The sequence below is a fragment of the Felis catus genome, chromosome D1 (genome assembly GCF_018350175.1).
Source record: "Felis catus isolate Fca126 chromosome D1, F.catus_Fca126_mat1.0, whole genome shotgun sequence".
Lineage (NCBI taxonomy): Eukaryota > Metazoa > Chordata > Mammalia > Carnivora > Felidae > Felis > Felis catus.
Genome location: NC_058377.1, coordinates 30,751,277 through 30,766,599, shown reverse-complemented (window position 1 = coordinate 30,766,599; position 15,323 = coordinate 30,751,277). Strand labels below are relative to the sequence as shown.

Here is a 15,323-nt window from a genome sequence, read left to right as displayed (position 1 = left end):
CAATACTGGGTAAATATTTTCAGTATTCAGGCTTTCTAAGATATAGGGGTCATGGTATTTGAGAACAGAGTCAAGAAAAATTGCTATTTTATGTAGTCATAGGTGTATTGTAAACAATGTGGTTTTTATTTATTTATTTTTTAATAGCTCACTTGTGGATGAACTAAAGGAGAATATATTCCCAGTCCTTCGTATCTTACTCCAGCACATCTGTGCCAAGGTACCATTTGCTTTAATAGTATTAGTAATAATAATAATGAAAGGGCATCTGGGTGGCTCAGTTGGTTAAGTATCCAACAATTGATTTTTGCTCAGGTCATGATCTCACAGTTTGTGAGTTTGAGTCTTGCGTCAGGCCCTGTGCTGATGGCACGGAGCCTGCTTGAGATTCTCTCTCCTTCTCTGCCACTCCCCTGCATGCACTCTCTCTGAAATATAAATAAATAAATATTTTAAAAAAAGATTTCTCCAAAAATAATAATAATGATAAAAATACATGTGTGAAGGTAAATATCTGTGTTTGTTTTTTTTGTTTGTTTTTTTAATAAGTTTTTTTAAGTTTATTTATTTATTTTGAGAGAGCACACAAACAAGCAAAGGAGGGGCAGAGAGAGAGAGAGAGAGAGAGAGAGAGAGAGAGAATCCAAAGCGGGCTCCGTGGTGTCAGTGCAGAGCCTAATGTGGGGCTCGAACCCACAAACTGTGAGATCATGACCTGAGCTGAAACCAAGAGTCAGACACTTAACCAACTGAGCCACCCAGGTGCCCCATGTGTTTGTGTATATATTTGTTTTGGGGAAGAATCTGTTATCGTTACTAAGAGTAGTTGTATTTAATATTTTCACTACATGTTCCCACGACAGAGTATTCTATTTTGGGTGAAAAACCCTTTTTATTTTGGAAAATTTCACACATATAAATAGAATAGAGTGATGTGTACCCATATTCAACAATTTTATGGCATTAATACACCTATAAGGTATAACTTCCCCAAAATGTATGAACACTAGGGGGTTTTTTTTGAAGCAAATTCTATCATAACCATTGATAACTTAAACATTTCCTATGTGTCTCTAAAGGGTAAGAACTCTTTAAAAACATAACCACAAAATACACCACACACCAAAGAAAATATATAATAATTTCTTAATATCATCAAATATCCAATGTTCAAGTTTTTATGATTATCCCTTAAATTTCTATAGCAGTTTAGACAGAGGATTCTTACCTTGAACCCAGTACATTGTAGGAGGTCCATAAACTCTCTGAAATTATGTGCTAAATTTGCATTCCTGAGGAGAGGGCTCATCAATTTCCTATAGGTTAGTTTTCAAAGGTGTCCAAAACCTAAAATTTGTTAGTAATTCCTATAACATTTAAAGATTCACCAAATAGTTACATTCACTAATTTTCCACTTATGTCACAACATGTGTCTCAGTTGTCCTACAGGTAGATATTGGCTGAATGGCCTCTCACTGTTTATGTTTCAGGTGATTGACAAATCAGAGTACCGGACCTATGCAGCCCAGTCCCTGGTCCAGCTGCTCAGCAAACTTCCCAGTAGGGAATATGCTACATTCATTGCTTGGCTTTACAGATATTCACGAAGTTCCAAGGTAGGGGATATGTCTGCATAAAATCTTGGTTCCTGACTCAGCAACCTCCTGACAGCCAGATCTGAATATGCAAGGAATCCTTTGGTATTTATTCCTGTCTGATGGAGATTTTTATGATTTTTTTTTTATCAGATCCCACACAGGGTTTTTACTCTGGATGTTGTCTTAGCTCTGTTGGAACTGCCTGAAAGAGCGGTAGATAACACTCTCTCCTTGGAGCATCAGAAGATCATAAAGCATAAGTTCTTGGTGCAGGAAATTATATTTGACCGTTGTGTAGACAAAGCACCAACCGTCCGCAGCAAGGCACTGTCCAGTTTTGCACACTGCCTGGAGGTGTCTGTTACCACTGCATCAGAGAGCATCCTGGAATTTCTGATTAACAGTAAGTGTGGTGACAGTTGTGACAGGGAGCCTGTCTTGTGCTTGTGGAGAAACTGGACTGTAAGGGAATCATTCTTTGTTGTTGCAAAAGTAATAGATACAATATGATATACTATTAACCTCATAAACCTGTATCAGTATATTTTATGTGAATAACTTTTTAAACATAGTCATACCTTGTTTGGTTTCAGGCCACCCAAAATGAAGTGTACATTGCAATAAAGCAAGTCAAATGAAGTTTTTGGTTTCCCAGTGCATACAAAAGCTATGTTTACACTACACTGTTGTCTATTAAGTGGTACTAGCATTATGCCTTAAAAAAGTACATATCATAATTTAAAAGTACTTTATTGTTAGGGCATCTGGCTGGCTCAGTTGCTAGAGCACGTGACTCTTGATCTTGGGATTGTAAGTTCGAGCCCCACATTGGGTAGAGAGATTACTTAAAAATAAAATCTAAAAAAAAAACAAAAAACCTTTATTGCTAAAAATGATAACCATCATGTGAGCTTTTAACAAGTTGTAATCTCTTTGCTGGTGGAGGGTCTTGCCTCTGTGTTGGTGGTTGCTGAAGGGTGGTTGGCTTTGGCAATTTTTTAAAGTAAGACAGTGAAGTTTGCCTCATCAATTGACTCTTCGCAAATGATTTGTCTGTAGCATGTAGTGCTGTTTGATAGCATTTTAGCCACAGTAGAACTTCTTCCAAAATTGGAGTCCATCCTCTCAAACCCTGCTGCTGCTTTACCAACTAAGTTTATGTGATATTCTAAATCCTTTGTTGTCAAAGCTCTTTCACCAGGAGTAGATCCCATCTCAAGAAACCTCTTTCTTTGCTTGTCTGTAGGAAGGAGCTGTTCATCTGTTCCAAGTTTTATCATGAGATGGCAGCAACACAGTCACATCTTTGAGCTCCACTTCTGATTCTGTTTCTCTTGATATTTTCACATCTGCAGTCAGAACACATACACCATGTATTAAGTTTGCTGTGTTGTATGGGTATAGTTCATGGTACCTGAAAACAATTATAATAGTAAAGTCGAAGATCACTAATCACAGATCACCATAAATATGAAAAAGTTTTAAATATTGTGAGAATTACCAAAACATGGCACAGACACAAAGTAAGCAAATACTGTTGGAAAAATGGCACCCATAGACTTGTATGATGTATGGTTACCACAGACTCTCAATTTAAGTGTAGTTTCTGTGAAGCACAATAAAGGGAAGTGTGATAAAACAATGTATGCCTGTAGACAAGCCTGATACATTTGAGAGGTCTTTTAAAGTATTTTAGATATTCATGTTTTAGAGGTGAGATTGTTGGCTGCCTATACACTACTTTGCATTGTTGGGTAATGGCTGTATTGTGCCTAGTATCCATTTCAAATGCATACAGAGGAGAACATTATTAATTGTCAGCAGTTTGGAATCTGTCTTGTGTTTAGGCCTAATTATCTTGATTTTGATTACTTTGAATATTTACTTGGGGATTATGATACTATGACATTTTTCCCTCTTATGTGTCTGTTTATTTTTAGGTCCTGCAGTTTCAAGAGCAGACAGCCACCCTGGTACCTTACTGAGAAATTCAGCAGGTAATGGGTCAATATATTTTCCAATATTGAATAATTGTCTTTTTATTTAAAGGACTTGCTGGGTATTTGACATGCTTTTTTCTGTCTCCATATTTACCTATTTTAATATTGAACTTTTTTTCTTTTTCAAGGAAATCGAAATTCATTTCAGTAATATGTAATTTAAATGTGTAATATGTCAGGCTTATATTATTAAGAGGTGTAACAATTTCTTACCTCAATGACTGAGCCTTTTTTAAAATTTATTATTTTTAAGCTTTTCCCTATCAGAGGCAAACACTTAACCCTTCTGGAGGCTCAGGAGTGATCAGTATAGACAACAGTGGTGAAACTGATGGATCTGGGGGTATGTCAGATTTTATCACTGTCAGATGAATGAATAATAACTGTTGGATTTCAACAACTGTAAGTAGAGTCTACAAAACTTAGAATTTTTTTCTGACTAATTTATCCTGAAGAATTGGGACATCTTTCTTTTTTCTTAAGAATGGAATAATTTTTATTTTATTATATCTTTAATTGATATCCTTGCATTCTGTTTCATCTTAAGGTAAAGAACAAGCTATGTTCCACTTAGGACGTACTGAACCTCAGTATTTCTGTAATACTTAAGAGAATATTAGCAAATATTTTATTTATTAAAGACAATTGTGAACTCTTGGGATTGCTGACCAAAAAGGGACCAGCTACTAGAGAAAGCGCAGCACAGATTAAATTTGTGTTTGTAGAAAAGTCATCACAAAAAAAAAGGGAAAAGATGAAGAATATTATTCTACCCAGTCTTGTTCCTGTTTTTAATTTCTTGTACTTTTTTCACTATGTCATCTTGACTCTGATTAAGGCAACCCAGAGTTCACCTTTAATATATGATAGGGAACTGTAAATCCAAGCTCCCACTGAAAATGACAATTCAGAATTTAGATTATAATTTCTCTTCATTAATAGTATGAACCGTATTTACTACATGGAATGGTTGTGGGGGTCCTCTCTCCCATGGACTCCAGCACAGGATTCTGAATACGAGGGATGCCTGATCTCCTTCATTGACTTACTGAACCCTGAGTAATCTGGATAGTTTAAGTGTTAATGTGATTCAGGAGGGAAAAAAACAAATATGGACTAGATAGTAGGTAGACCTGGAGCCTACTCCTAGATTCTGTTTCTGTCTAGCTGTGTGGTCTTGAGAAAGTCACTTTACTTCTCTGGGCTCCTTATTCATCTGTGAAATGACATAGCATGAAATAGTGGGGAACACACTAGAAAGGAGAGGCAGTCTGAGTTCTTGTATCAATTCTGTTGCTAAATAGCTGCTTGACTAAGACATGGAAGTCAGCAAAGCACCCTAATTGTCACTTTCTGAATCTGACACTTTCTCCACCTTTCACAGAGGGGTGTTGTCACTCTATGAAAATAATGTTAAGAGAAGTGGTTTTTCAAGATAGATAAGTGAGAAAATATGTGTATAGAGGTTTAATTATATAATTAGATTAATTTATTCTGTTAACATTTATTTGGTCCCTTCTAATCTGTGCTAGGCATTGTAGATACTGACTTTAATAAAACATAGTTCTATCTGTTGGGGAGCAATGGGAGTAATAAATATACATGTATACAGATTTTACATATTTACATATATATATATACAATAGTAAGGTGTGAGATAAGTACTGACGTCAATCTGTAAAGTGTCATGAGGATAATTATTTATTTTGGCCTGAAAGATTAGCATGGAATTGGATTTATATGGCTAGGTATTAGCATGTGTTATTCAAATTATGAGCAGTAATTCAATTTATATATTATCCGAGTTTCTAAAATATAAAAAAAATTATTCTGGAAAAATGTTGAATGTGTTGACTCCAGTCTTAAGTGCTAAGTGCTTTCTTTGTGGTGGGTCTTTTGTTTTGTTTTTGAGATGTAATTCACATACCATAAAACACCATTTAAATAAAGTTTATGATTTAATGGTTTTTAGTGTATTCACAAAATTGATCAATTTTCAGAATATTTCCTTTGCCAAAAAGAAACCCTGTACTCATTAGCATTTACTCCCCATTCTCCCCCTCCCCTTTGCCAATCACGAATTAGCTTTCTGTCTCTATCAATTTGCCTGTTTTTGACATTCCAAAATGGAAGCATACAATATGTTTTTTTTGTGTGTGTGGATGTCTTCTTAGCATAACATTTTCAAGGTTCGTTTATCAGTTGATGGACTTGGGTTGTTTCCATCTTTTGGCGACTATGAATGATGGTGCTATCAACATTCCTGTGCAAATTTTGTATGTAAATATTCATTCCTTTTGGGTGTGTACTTAGGAGTGGAACTGCTGCTGGGTCATGTGCTAACTCTACCTTTATCATTTTGAGGAACTGCCACACTGTTTTCCAGAGTGGTCACATCATGTTTCAATCCCACTAGCATGTGTAATAAATCTTATTTCTCCACATCCTTACCAGCACTTGTCATGTCTATTTATTGTAGCCATCCTAGTGGATGTGAAGTATGTCTCTCACTGTGGTTTTGATTTACATTTTCCTAATGACTCATGATGTTAAGCAAATTTTCATGTGTTTATTGACCATTTATATGTCTTGTTTGGAGAAGTTCTTTGCCCATTTTTTAAAATGGATTATTTGTCTATATTTTTGAGTTGAAAGGGTTCTTTATATATTTTGGATCCAAATTCCTTATTAGATATATGATTTGCAAATATCTTTTTTTTTCTCATTCTGAGGGTTGAATTTTCACTTTCTTGATAGTGTTCTTTGAGGCATGAAACATTTTAGCCTTCATGAAATCTAGCTATCCATTTTTTTTTTTTTTTTTTCTGGTTTGTGCTTTTGGTGTCATAGCTAAGAAATCACTGCCTAATTTATCACAGAGATTTACGTTTATGTTTTCTTTTCAGAGTTTTGTAATTTTAGCTGTTATGTTTTGCTCTTTGATCAATTTTTAGTTAAATTTTGCATATAATGGGATGTGGGGGTCCATCTTTTGCATGTGAATATCCAGTTTGATGTAGCACCATTTGTTTAAAAGACTTTTTTCTCCTTTGAATGCTCTTGGCACCCTTGTCAAAAATCAGTTGACCATAGACACATGAGCTTATGTACTTTCAGTTCTCTTCCACTGACATTCCATTGTCTTTCTTTATGGCAGTACCGCACTGTGTTGATTATTGGTACTTTATACTAATTTTGAAATCAGGAAGTGTAGGCTCTGCATTCTTGTTCTTGTTTTTCTAGATTGACTTGGCTATTCTGTTTTTCTTATATTTCCATATGAATTTTAGGATCACCTGTCAGTTTCTGAAAGGGAAAAAAAAACAGCTTGGATTTTGGTAAGGATTGATCCATAGATCACTTTGGGGAGTATTGCCATCTTAACAATATTAAGCCCTTTTGTCCATGAACATGGGACACCTTTCTCTGTATTTAGATTTTCTTTAATTTGTTTCACTGATGTTTTTCAGTTTTCATTGTACAATTCTTGCTCTTTAAGCGTGTTCCTAAAATTTTATTCTTTTTGATGTTATAATAAGTTACATTGGTTTCTTAGTTTCATTTTCTAATTGTTCATTGCTAGTTTTTACAACTGATGTTTGATGATTTGATCTCGTGTCTTGCAACCTTGCTAAATCTGTTACTAGCTTTAATTGTGTGTGTGTGGATTCCTTAGAATTTTCTGTATATAAGCTCATGCCATCTGGGAACAGAGTTTTTTTTCTTTCTTTTCCATCTGGATGTCTTTTCTGTCTTTTCCTTGCCTACTTTCCCTGGCAAGGACCTCTGTACAATGTTGAAAAGAATTGGGGAGAGCAGACATCCTCGTCTTTCTTCTGTACTTAGCTTTCAGTCTTCCACCATTGAGTGTGATGTTAGCTGTGAGTTTTTTTCAGAATGGCTTTTATCAGTGTGACAGAGTTTCCTTCTCTTCTGAGTTTGTTGAGTGTTTTTATTATGGAATGGTGTTGGGTTTTACAAATGCATTTTCCTCATCTGTGGAGAAAATCATGCGGTCTTTGTCCTTTATTATATTGCTGTGGTTTTTTATTACATTGATTTTCATATGTTGAGCCAAGATTTCATTCCTGGTATAAATCCCAAGCATGGTATATAATCCTTTTTGCATCTTGCTAGATTTGATTTGTTGATATTTTGTTGAAGATATAGTGTGTATTTGCAGGAGATTTTGGTCTATCATTTACTTTTCTTGACATGTATTTATCTGGTTTTGCTCTCAAGGTAATACCGGCTTAATAGAATGAGGTAGGAAGTGTTTTCTACAGTTTTTTTAAGTGTTTATGAAGAATTGGTGCTCATATTTGTTTTAACATTTGGTAGAATTCTCCAGTAAAGCCATCTGGTCCTGGGCTTCTGTACATGTGTGAGAAGGTTTTCGATTTCCAATTCAATCTCTTTACTTGTTATGGGTATATTCAGACTATTTCTTCTTGAGTCAATGTCCATAGTTTTTATCTTTGTAGAAATTTGTTCATTTCATCCAGATTACTTAATATAACATAAAATTTTTCGTAGTATTTCTTTGCAAATCCTTTTTATTTCTGTAATGGCAGCAGTAATGTTTCCTCATTCTTTCCTGATTTTAGCAATTTGAATCTTCTATTTTTTTTCTTAATTAGTCTAGCTAAAAGTTTGTTGATTTTGTTTATCTTTTTCAAGGAACCTACTTTTGATTTCATTGACGTTTTCTATTTCCCATTATTTCGTTTTGTAACATACTTCCTTATACATCAGCGGCTCTCCAAGTAGTTTGGGATCCCTTAGCTTCTCTCAGCCAATCCTTCAAATTAATATTGTTTTCATAATAATATCATAATATCCTTTAGCAGGTCCTTGAAGTTAATATTTTTTTCATAATAATATCAAGACTTGTACTCTTCAGCATTATGATTTTGAAGTAGAGATGAGATTCTAGATGTTTTTTATTTAGCCAGACATTAAAGAGTTTGCAAAGATGTAAAACAGTGCTATTATTTTCACTAAATTTTTTTGGAGGGGAAATATAGTTATTTTTTATTTAAAAATATACTGTGCATAGTGGCATATCTTCCTTTTTTAAAATGAACTATTAAATCTCTTTACTGGAGATTTTTACCAAAAAAGCCCTTAGAAGTCTTCAGTGATTTTTTAGTAGTGTAAAGGGGCCTGTGATCAAAAAGTTTTAGGGGCACTTGGGTGGCTCAGTTGGTTGAGCATCCGACTTGGGCTCATGTATGTCATGATCTCAGGGTTCGTGAGTTTGAGCCCCGTGTTGGTCTCTGTGCTGACAGCTCAGAGCCTGGAGACTGCTTCGGATTCTGTGTCTCCCTTTCTCTCTGTTCCTCTCTGCTCACACTGTTTCTCTCTCAAAAATAAATAAAGAATAAAAAAAAAAAGTTTTAAAGCTGCTATTTATCTTTAGTCTTAAAAAAAAATTATGATTTGGATATTCCTTTTTTGTAGCTAAATAAAATAGAAGAGCCAAATAATTCATTCAGAATTTTAGATGTAAGAGCCAGGATTTAAAACTGAATTTTTAATATTTCAGAATTTGTGCCCTTTTAAAATTATAATACCATGCCCTTTGCATTATTGTGAATACCTAATTATTTGACTTTTTTTTTCTACATTATTTCATACTCAGATTTCTCAGGATTTAAAACAAGCTAATTAGTCAGTTTTTTAGAGTATTTTCTCAGAACTGTGTGGTGAGATGTTAGATGCTATAAATATAGTTTTTCTCAGACTGTATAATGATTCTTTGGCATTTCCTCAACAGTGAGATGTGTCATGGGAATGCTGAAAAAGAGAATCAGGGATGAGAAGACCAATGTCCGGAAGTCTGCACTCCAGGTGTGAGTTTTTCTAGGTATTCTTGAATGTGCTCTTTTTTCAAGCACTAAAAATCTGGAAATATTTCATAAAAATTTTGCCATGCTCATTATTTAACTTGTTTTTCACCTAACATTTGTTCATTTTGATCCCATTGTATGTATAAATTACAGAGATGAACTAAAAGGTTTATCTGTTTTTAAAATTCTTGCTGGGTTGTTGACTTTAAGAATTGCATATTTTGGGGCACCTGGATGGCTCAGTTGGTTAAGCATCCGACTGGTTCAGGTCATGATCTTGCGGTTTGTGAGTTCACGCCCTGGGACAGGCTCTGTGCTGACAGGTCAGAGCCTGGAGCCTGTTTCGGATTCTGTGTTTCCCTCTCTCTCTATGGCCCTCCCGCACTTGTGCTCTGTCTGTCTCTCTCTCTCTCTCAAAAATAAACATTAAAAAAATTTTTTTAATACAAAAATTTTTAAAAGAATTACATATTTATATTCTTAATTTCTCATTTTAGAATAGGGATTCTTAATCTGGGGACCATGAATGAATTTTAATAGGGTGCATGTAACCCCCAAAATGGTTTGTAAATACTTGTTTATATAAATGTATGTCAGACTTTCTCCAGAGAGAGGCCTGAGCTTTCATCAGATTCTGAAAAGGTGGGATGTTACTGGGTGGAGGGATGGATCTGTAACTCAGAAATGTTAAGAACCACAGACTTAAGTCTTATTTTTGTCTACAGTGTGTCTTTTTTCTATACATAAGTCTTTTTTCTATACATAATTCATGTTACATATGCTTCTTCTAGGTATTAGTGAGTATTTTGAAACACTGTGACATCTTGGGTATGAAAGAAGAGCTATTGCTTCTGCAGGACCAGTGTCGGGACCCTGCAGTGTCTGTCCGAAAGCAGGCCTTACAGTCTCTTACTGAACTTCTCATGGTGAGAGACAGTGTGTTTTTACATTAAATATAATTCAGCATACAGGGTGCCTGGGGGGCTCAGTTGGTTAAGTGCCCGATTCTTGATTTTGGCTCAGGTCATGATCTCAGGGTCATGAGTTCGAGCCCTGTGTCTAGGCTCCATGCCCAGTGGAGCTTGCTTAAGTTTCTCTCTCCCTCTCCATCTACACTGCCCCCTGTTCACCCCTCCTCCTTCTCACACATGTGTAACTTTCTCTCTTTCTCTCTCTCTCTCTCTCTCTCTCTCTCTCACACACACACACACACACACACTAAATAAATAAGTAAATAAATAAATAAATAGATAAATAATTCAGCCTAATAATTGCCTCTTGCAAAATATTAAATTGACTATTGGAAATTCTACCAGGTCTACTGAAGGACTATACAGTGGAAGAGAAGAGGTATGTTTCAATTACATATGATTATGTCTCATGTTAATATAATTATGGACTCATGCTAGAGAATGCTAGTGATTAGCCTTTTCTTGACTTCAGCTTAAATCTCACATAGAAATATGAGTGGTAAAATAGATTTGGTTAGGCCAGAGGCCTAGATTAATTTTTGAACATTAAGACCTATTAGATGATACTGTCAAAATAGCAGATCCACTAATCCAGTATATAATTTGCGTCTGCCAAATAATGAGCTTTTGAAGAATTTTTAAAGCCTGTTTATTTCTTTATTTTGTGATAGAAAGCATTAAACAATGCATACTTTGACTTCCTCTGTCAGCATCTATTTTAATTTCTCTTTGGGATAAATATTTTTTATTTGCTCTTGATCTTAAATTATCAGGGCACCTGGGTGGCTCAGTTGGTTCAGCGTCTGACTTTGGCTCGGGTCATGGTCTCACCGTTAATGAGTTTGAGCCCTGCGTCCGGCTCTGTGCTAACAGCTCAGAGCCTGGAGCCTGCTTCGGATTCTGTGTCTCCTTTCCTCTCTGCCCCTCCCTGGCTCTTGCTCACTCACTCTGTCTCTCTCAAAAATAAATAAATATTAATAAAAATAATTTAATTACCAAAAAGTGCTGATTTACTGTAATAATACAGTAATGACTGTCTAAGTTTAAAATTTCAGTATTCACTGATATACAGTAACTGCAGATTGAACTTTGTTTTAATATATATTTCAAGTGTTGATTTTTTTTCACTTGTTTACTTGTACTTGTGTGTGTGACCACACACAAGTCTCAAAACATTGACCACAGCCTCACTGATACATGTTTAGACTTCTGCTAGCATCAGACTTCTTTTTGATTTCATGATGTTTAATTCCTAAGGCCCAGCCTGGATGTGTCCAGATACAGAAAGCCTGGCTAACAGGGATCATTCCAGCTGTGATGGACTGTGAGAGCACTGTGCAGGAAAAGGCTCTGGAATGCCTTGACCAGCTCCTGTTGCAGAACATTAAGCATTATAATAAATTCCATACTGGAGACAACAGCCAGGTACTGGCTTGGGCACTTCTTACTCTCCTTAGTACAGAAAACCAGGAACTGAGGTATGTTAATTGTGTGATTTATTTTCCTTATAGAAAGCCATAAAAGTTGTTATTAAAATTTCTGTATTAGGGGTACCTGGGTGGCTCAGTGAGTTTAGTATATGACTCTTAATTTTGGCTCAGGTCATGATCTCATGGTCATGGGATTGAGCCCTGCATAGGATTCTGTGCTGACAGTGCAGAGCCTGCTTAGGATTCTCTCCCTCTGTCTGCCCTTCCTCCTCTTGCACATGTGCACGCTCTCTGACCCTCCCTCAAAATAAAAAAATAAACATTTTTTTAAAAATATTTCTGTATTGATCTTGGAAAATCAGCTTTCCAAATTACTTAATATATGTGAAGACTCAATTTTGGTCTTTTTTTTTTTTTTGACCCAATTCAAATCTAGCATTTTCATGAGGACAATTTTCTGTGAAGCCTTTGATCTCCTCCTTTGCTTTTCTCTGAGTGATTTTAGTTTTAATTGATGTCTTAATATATAGCAGAAAGCACTGATGGATATGATGTATTAATATTAACTTTCCATAATACTAGTTTTTATGAAAGATGACTTCTTAGTTCTTAGAAATTAAACTTCTGACATTTTATTGGATTAGTTGACTTAATACCACTGCAGTATTCTTTCCCGTTAGATAACATTTGCAGAGTGTACACTATACAGTGAACACTGTAATGAGGAGTTAGCACCTATAACGGTGTATTTTAATCTATATTGCAGTAATCTTACAATCAGTTTGACTATTTTTTTCCTTTTTTTTTTTATCATGTAGGAAACACTTTCCTATTTATTTACATGTAGTTATGGAGGAATTATCATACAATAGAAACATAATAGATTTTTTTGATCATACAATACTGTTCTGTGGTCCTGGCAAAAATCACCTAATCTCTCTGAACGTTGGTTTTCCCATTTGTAAGAGCAGCCAGTTGGATTACATGATCTCTTCAGGTCCCTTTTTGTATTAAAACACTATGACTGAAAGCATATTCATTCATTAAATATTTTCTCAGTACCAGCTATATGCTTGGCTGAAATTCTTAGAAGAGAGGAGAATTTAGCTAGCAATAGAATCACTTACTTTTTTGATTTTCTTAGGGACATCTCAGTAAGCAACCCCAACATATTAAAATTCAGCATAAAAAGTAGTAGCCATTCTTCACAAAAAAGCAGGAGAGGCCTGCTATATATATAGCTCATGAGATGCTGTTGGGAGGTTTATTTCATTTATTTTTATTTTTATAAAACTTTTATACTGGAATATAACATGCATAGAAAAGTATAGTAGGTCAGTACATAGGTCAGTAAGTATAAAAAAGAAAATATACCCATGTAACTACCTCCCAGGTCAAGAAATAGAACATTGCTAAGCCCAAGTAATACCCTCACACTCCTTCCCATCACTGTCCTTCCCTTGTCAAAGGTAACCACTGCTGTGATTAGTTTCCTCTGTTCTACGACTTTATATAAATGGAATTATGTGGTATATATTCTTTGTGTATCTGACTCCTAATACTCAAAGCAATAGAAGGCTCATTCACGTTATCGTGTGTAGCTATAGCATATTCACTTTCATTGCAGTTGTGTGTGTGTGTGTATGATTTTATGAATAAAACATAATTATCTGTTCTGTTGATAGATAATTGAGTTGTTTCAATTTTTAAAATATTATATATAATGCTGCTATGGATATTCCTGTACACATCTGTTGATACACAGGTACATGCATTTCTGTTGGGTATATACCCAGGAACAGTGTTGTTAAGTACATTTTTAGGCACCTCTAATGGATACTGCGAGAAAGTTTTCCAGAGGGGTCATACCAATTTACATTGCATTCTAGTAGGTGTGGGATTTATAATGTTCACATTTATGAATTACCTACTCAGGTCTCTAGCCTTCCTTTTATTTTTTTATTTTTATTTTTTTAATGTTTTTATTTATTTTTGAGACAGAGCATGAGCAGGGGAGGGGCAGAGAGAGAGGGAGACACAGAATCCGAAGCAGGCTTCAGGCTCTGAGCTGGCAGCACAGAGCCTGACATGGGGCTCGAACTCACGGACTGTGAGATCACGACCTGAGCTGAAGTCAGACGCTTAACTGACTGAGCCACCCAGGTGCCCCATTGGCCTTCCTTTTAGACTGTCACTCTTTTGCTTGTTTATCTGAAAGTGTTCACTATATATTCTGTAGACAAGCCATTGTTATATGTATTGCAAATGTCCTTTTCTACCTCATGATTTGCCTTTTTACTCTCCTGATGGTATCTTTTGATGAGTTCATTTTGCCAGTGGTTTTCCTTATGGTTAATATATTTTTTAGAGAAGTTCTTTTCCTACCTCAGGGTCATATATTCTCCCATATAATCTAGAAGTTTGTTTGTTTTTTTCTTTCTTCCTTTTATGTTTAGGTCTTTAGCTTACCTGCAATTAAGATGTGCCATAGTTTCCTTCACAGGCCTTGTTTTTTATTTTCACATAAGGGAATGTGCTTATATATATTTGAAGTCAGAAGGAAAGGGGGAGATAGAAAATACTGAGGATGAATGAAAGGAATACTTAGTGGAGTTTCTGAAAAAGAACAATATTATATGAAAGGACTCACTTTATAAGGTAGAAGGAGAAAACTTCAGAAATAAAAGGAAACAAAAAAATACAGGAAGGGGAGCACCTGGGTGGCTCAGTCAGTTGAGTGTCTGACTTAGCTCAGGTCGTGATCCCACAGTTTGTGAGTCAGAGCCCCATATCGGGCTCTGAGGTGACAGCTAGGAGCCTGGAGCCTGCTTCAGATTCTGTGTCCCTCTCTCTGCCCCTCCCCCGCTTGCACTCTGTCCCTCTCTCAAAAATAAACATTGAAAAAAAAAATACAAGAAGAAAAGTACAAAGGAGGAAATCATATGAACGCTAGAGCTTCCTCGCCTTCTCTTCTCAGTACAGTAATAGAATATTTACTCAGTACAGCAGTGTCAGAGCATTGTACACAGTAGCCAGAAAGGTGGAAATACCCCAGCTGTCCATGGATGAGTGAAAGGACAAACAAAATGTGGTATATGCATACAACAGGATATTTTTCAGCCTAAAAAAGTAACAATGCTGATGCATGCTACACTATGGATGAACCTTTAAAACATGCTGAGTGAAATGGGCCTAATACAAAAGGACAATTAATGATGATTCCACTTATTTGAGATATATAGAATAGTCAAAATAGAATAGACAAAAAGTAGAAAGGTGCTTATCAGGGGCTTTGGAGAAGGCAATGGGGAGTTACTGTTAAATGGGTACAGAGTTTCAGTATGAGGTGATAACAGAGTTCTGGAGATGGATAATTGCACAACAGTGTGAATGTGCTTAACACCACTGAACTGTACACCTGAAAATGGTTAAAATGGTAAAAACTCTATTATCTGTTTTAACACAAGGAAA

At 35.6% G+C, this 15,323-nt stretch overlaps 1 protein-coding gene across 5 annotated transcripts in view; it reads left to right on the top strand.

Annotated features, from left to right (window-relative positions):
- NCAPD3 (non-SMC condensin II complex subunit D3) overlaps nucleotides 1-15,323 on the top strand; it is a 66,218-nt gene that overhangs the window by 16,828 nt on the left and 34,067 nt on the right. For all 5 annotated transcript variants that reach the window (XM_045038544.1, XM_023239309.2, XM_023239310.2 and 2 more), the window contains 8 exons: nucleotides 148-220; nucleotides 1,492-1,617; nucleotides 1,750-2,002; nucleotides 3,540-3,596; nucleotides 3,853-3,942; nucleotides 9,379-9,452; nucleotides 10,243-10,377; nucleotides 11,680-11,900. In XM_045038544.1, the coding sequence (XP_044894479.1) occupies nucleotides 148-220; nucleotides 1,492-1,617; nucleotides 1,750-2,002; nucleotides 3,540-3,596; nucleotides 3,853-3,942; nucleotides 9,379-9,452; nucleotides 10,243-10,377; nucleotides 11,680-11,900 (1,029 nt within the window). The remainder of the gene's footprint in view (nucleotides 1-147; nucleotides 221-1,491; nucleotides 1,618-1,749; nucleotides 2,003-3,539; nucleotides 3,597-3,852; nucleotides 3,943-9,378; nucleotides 9,453-10,242; nucleotides 10,378-11,679; nucleotides 11,901-15,323) is intronic.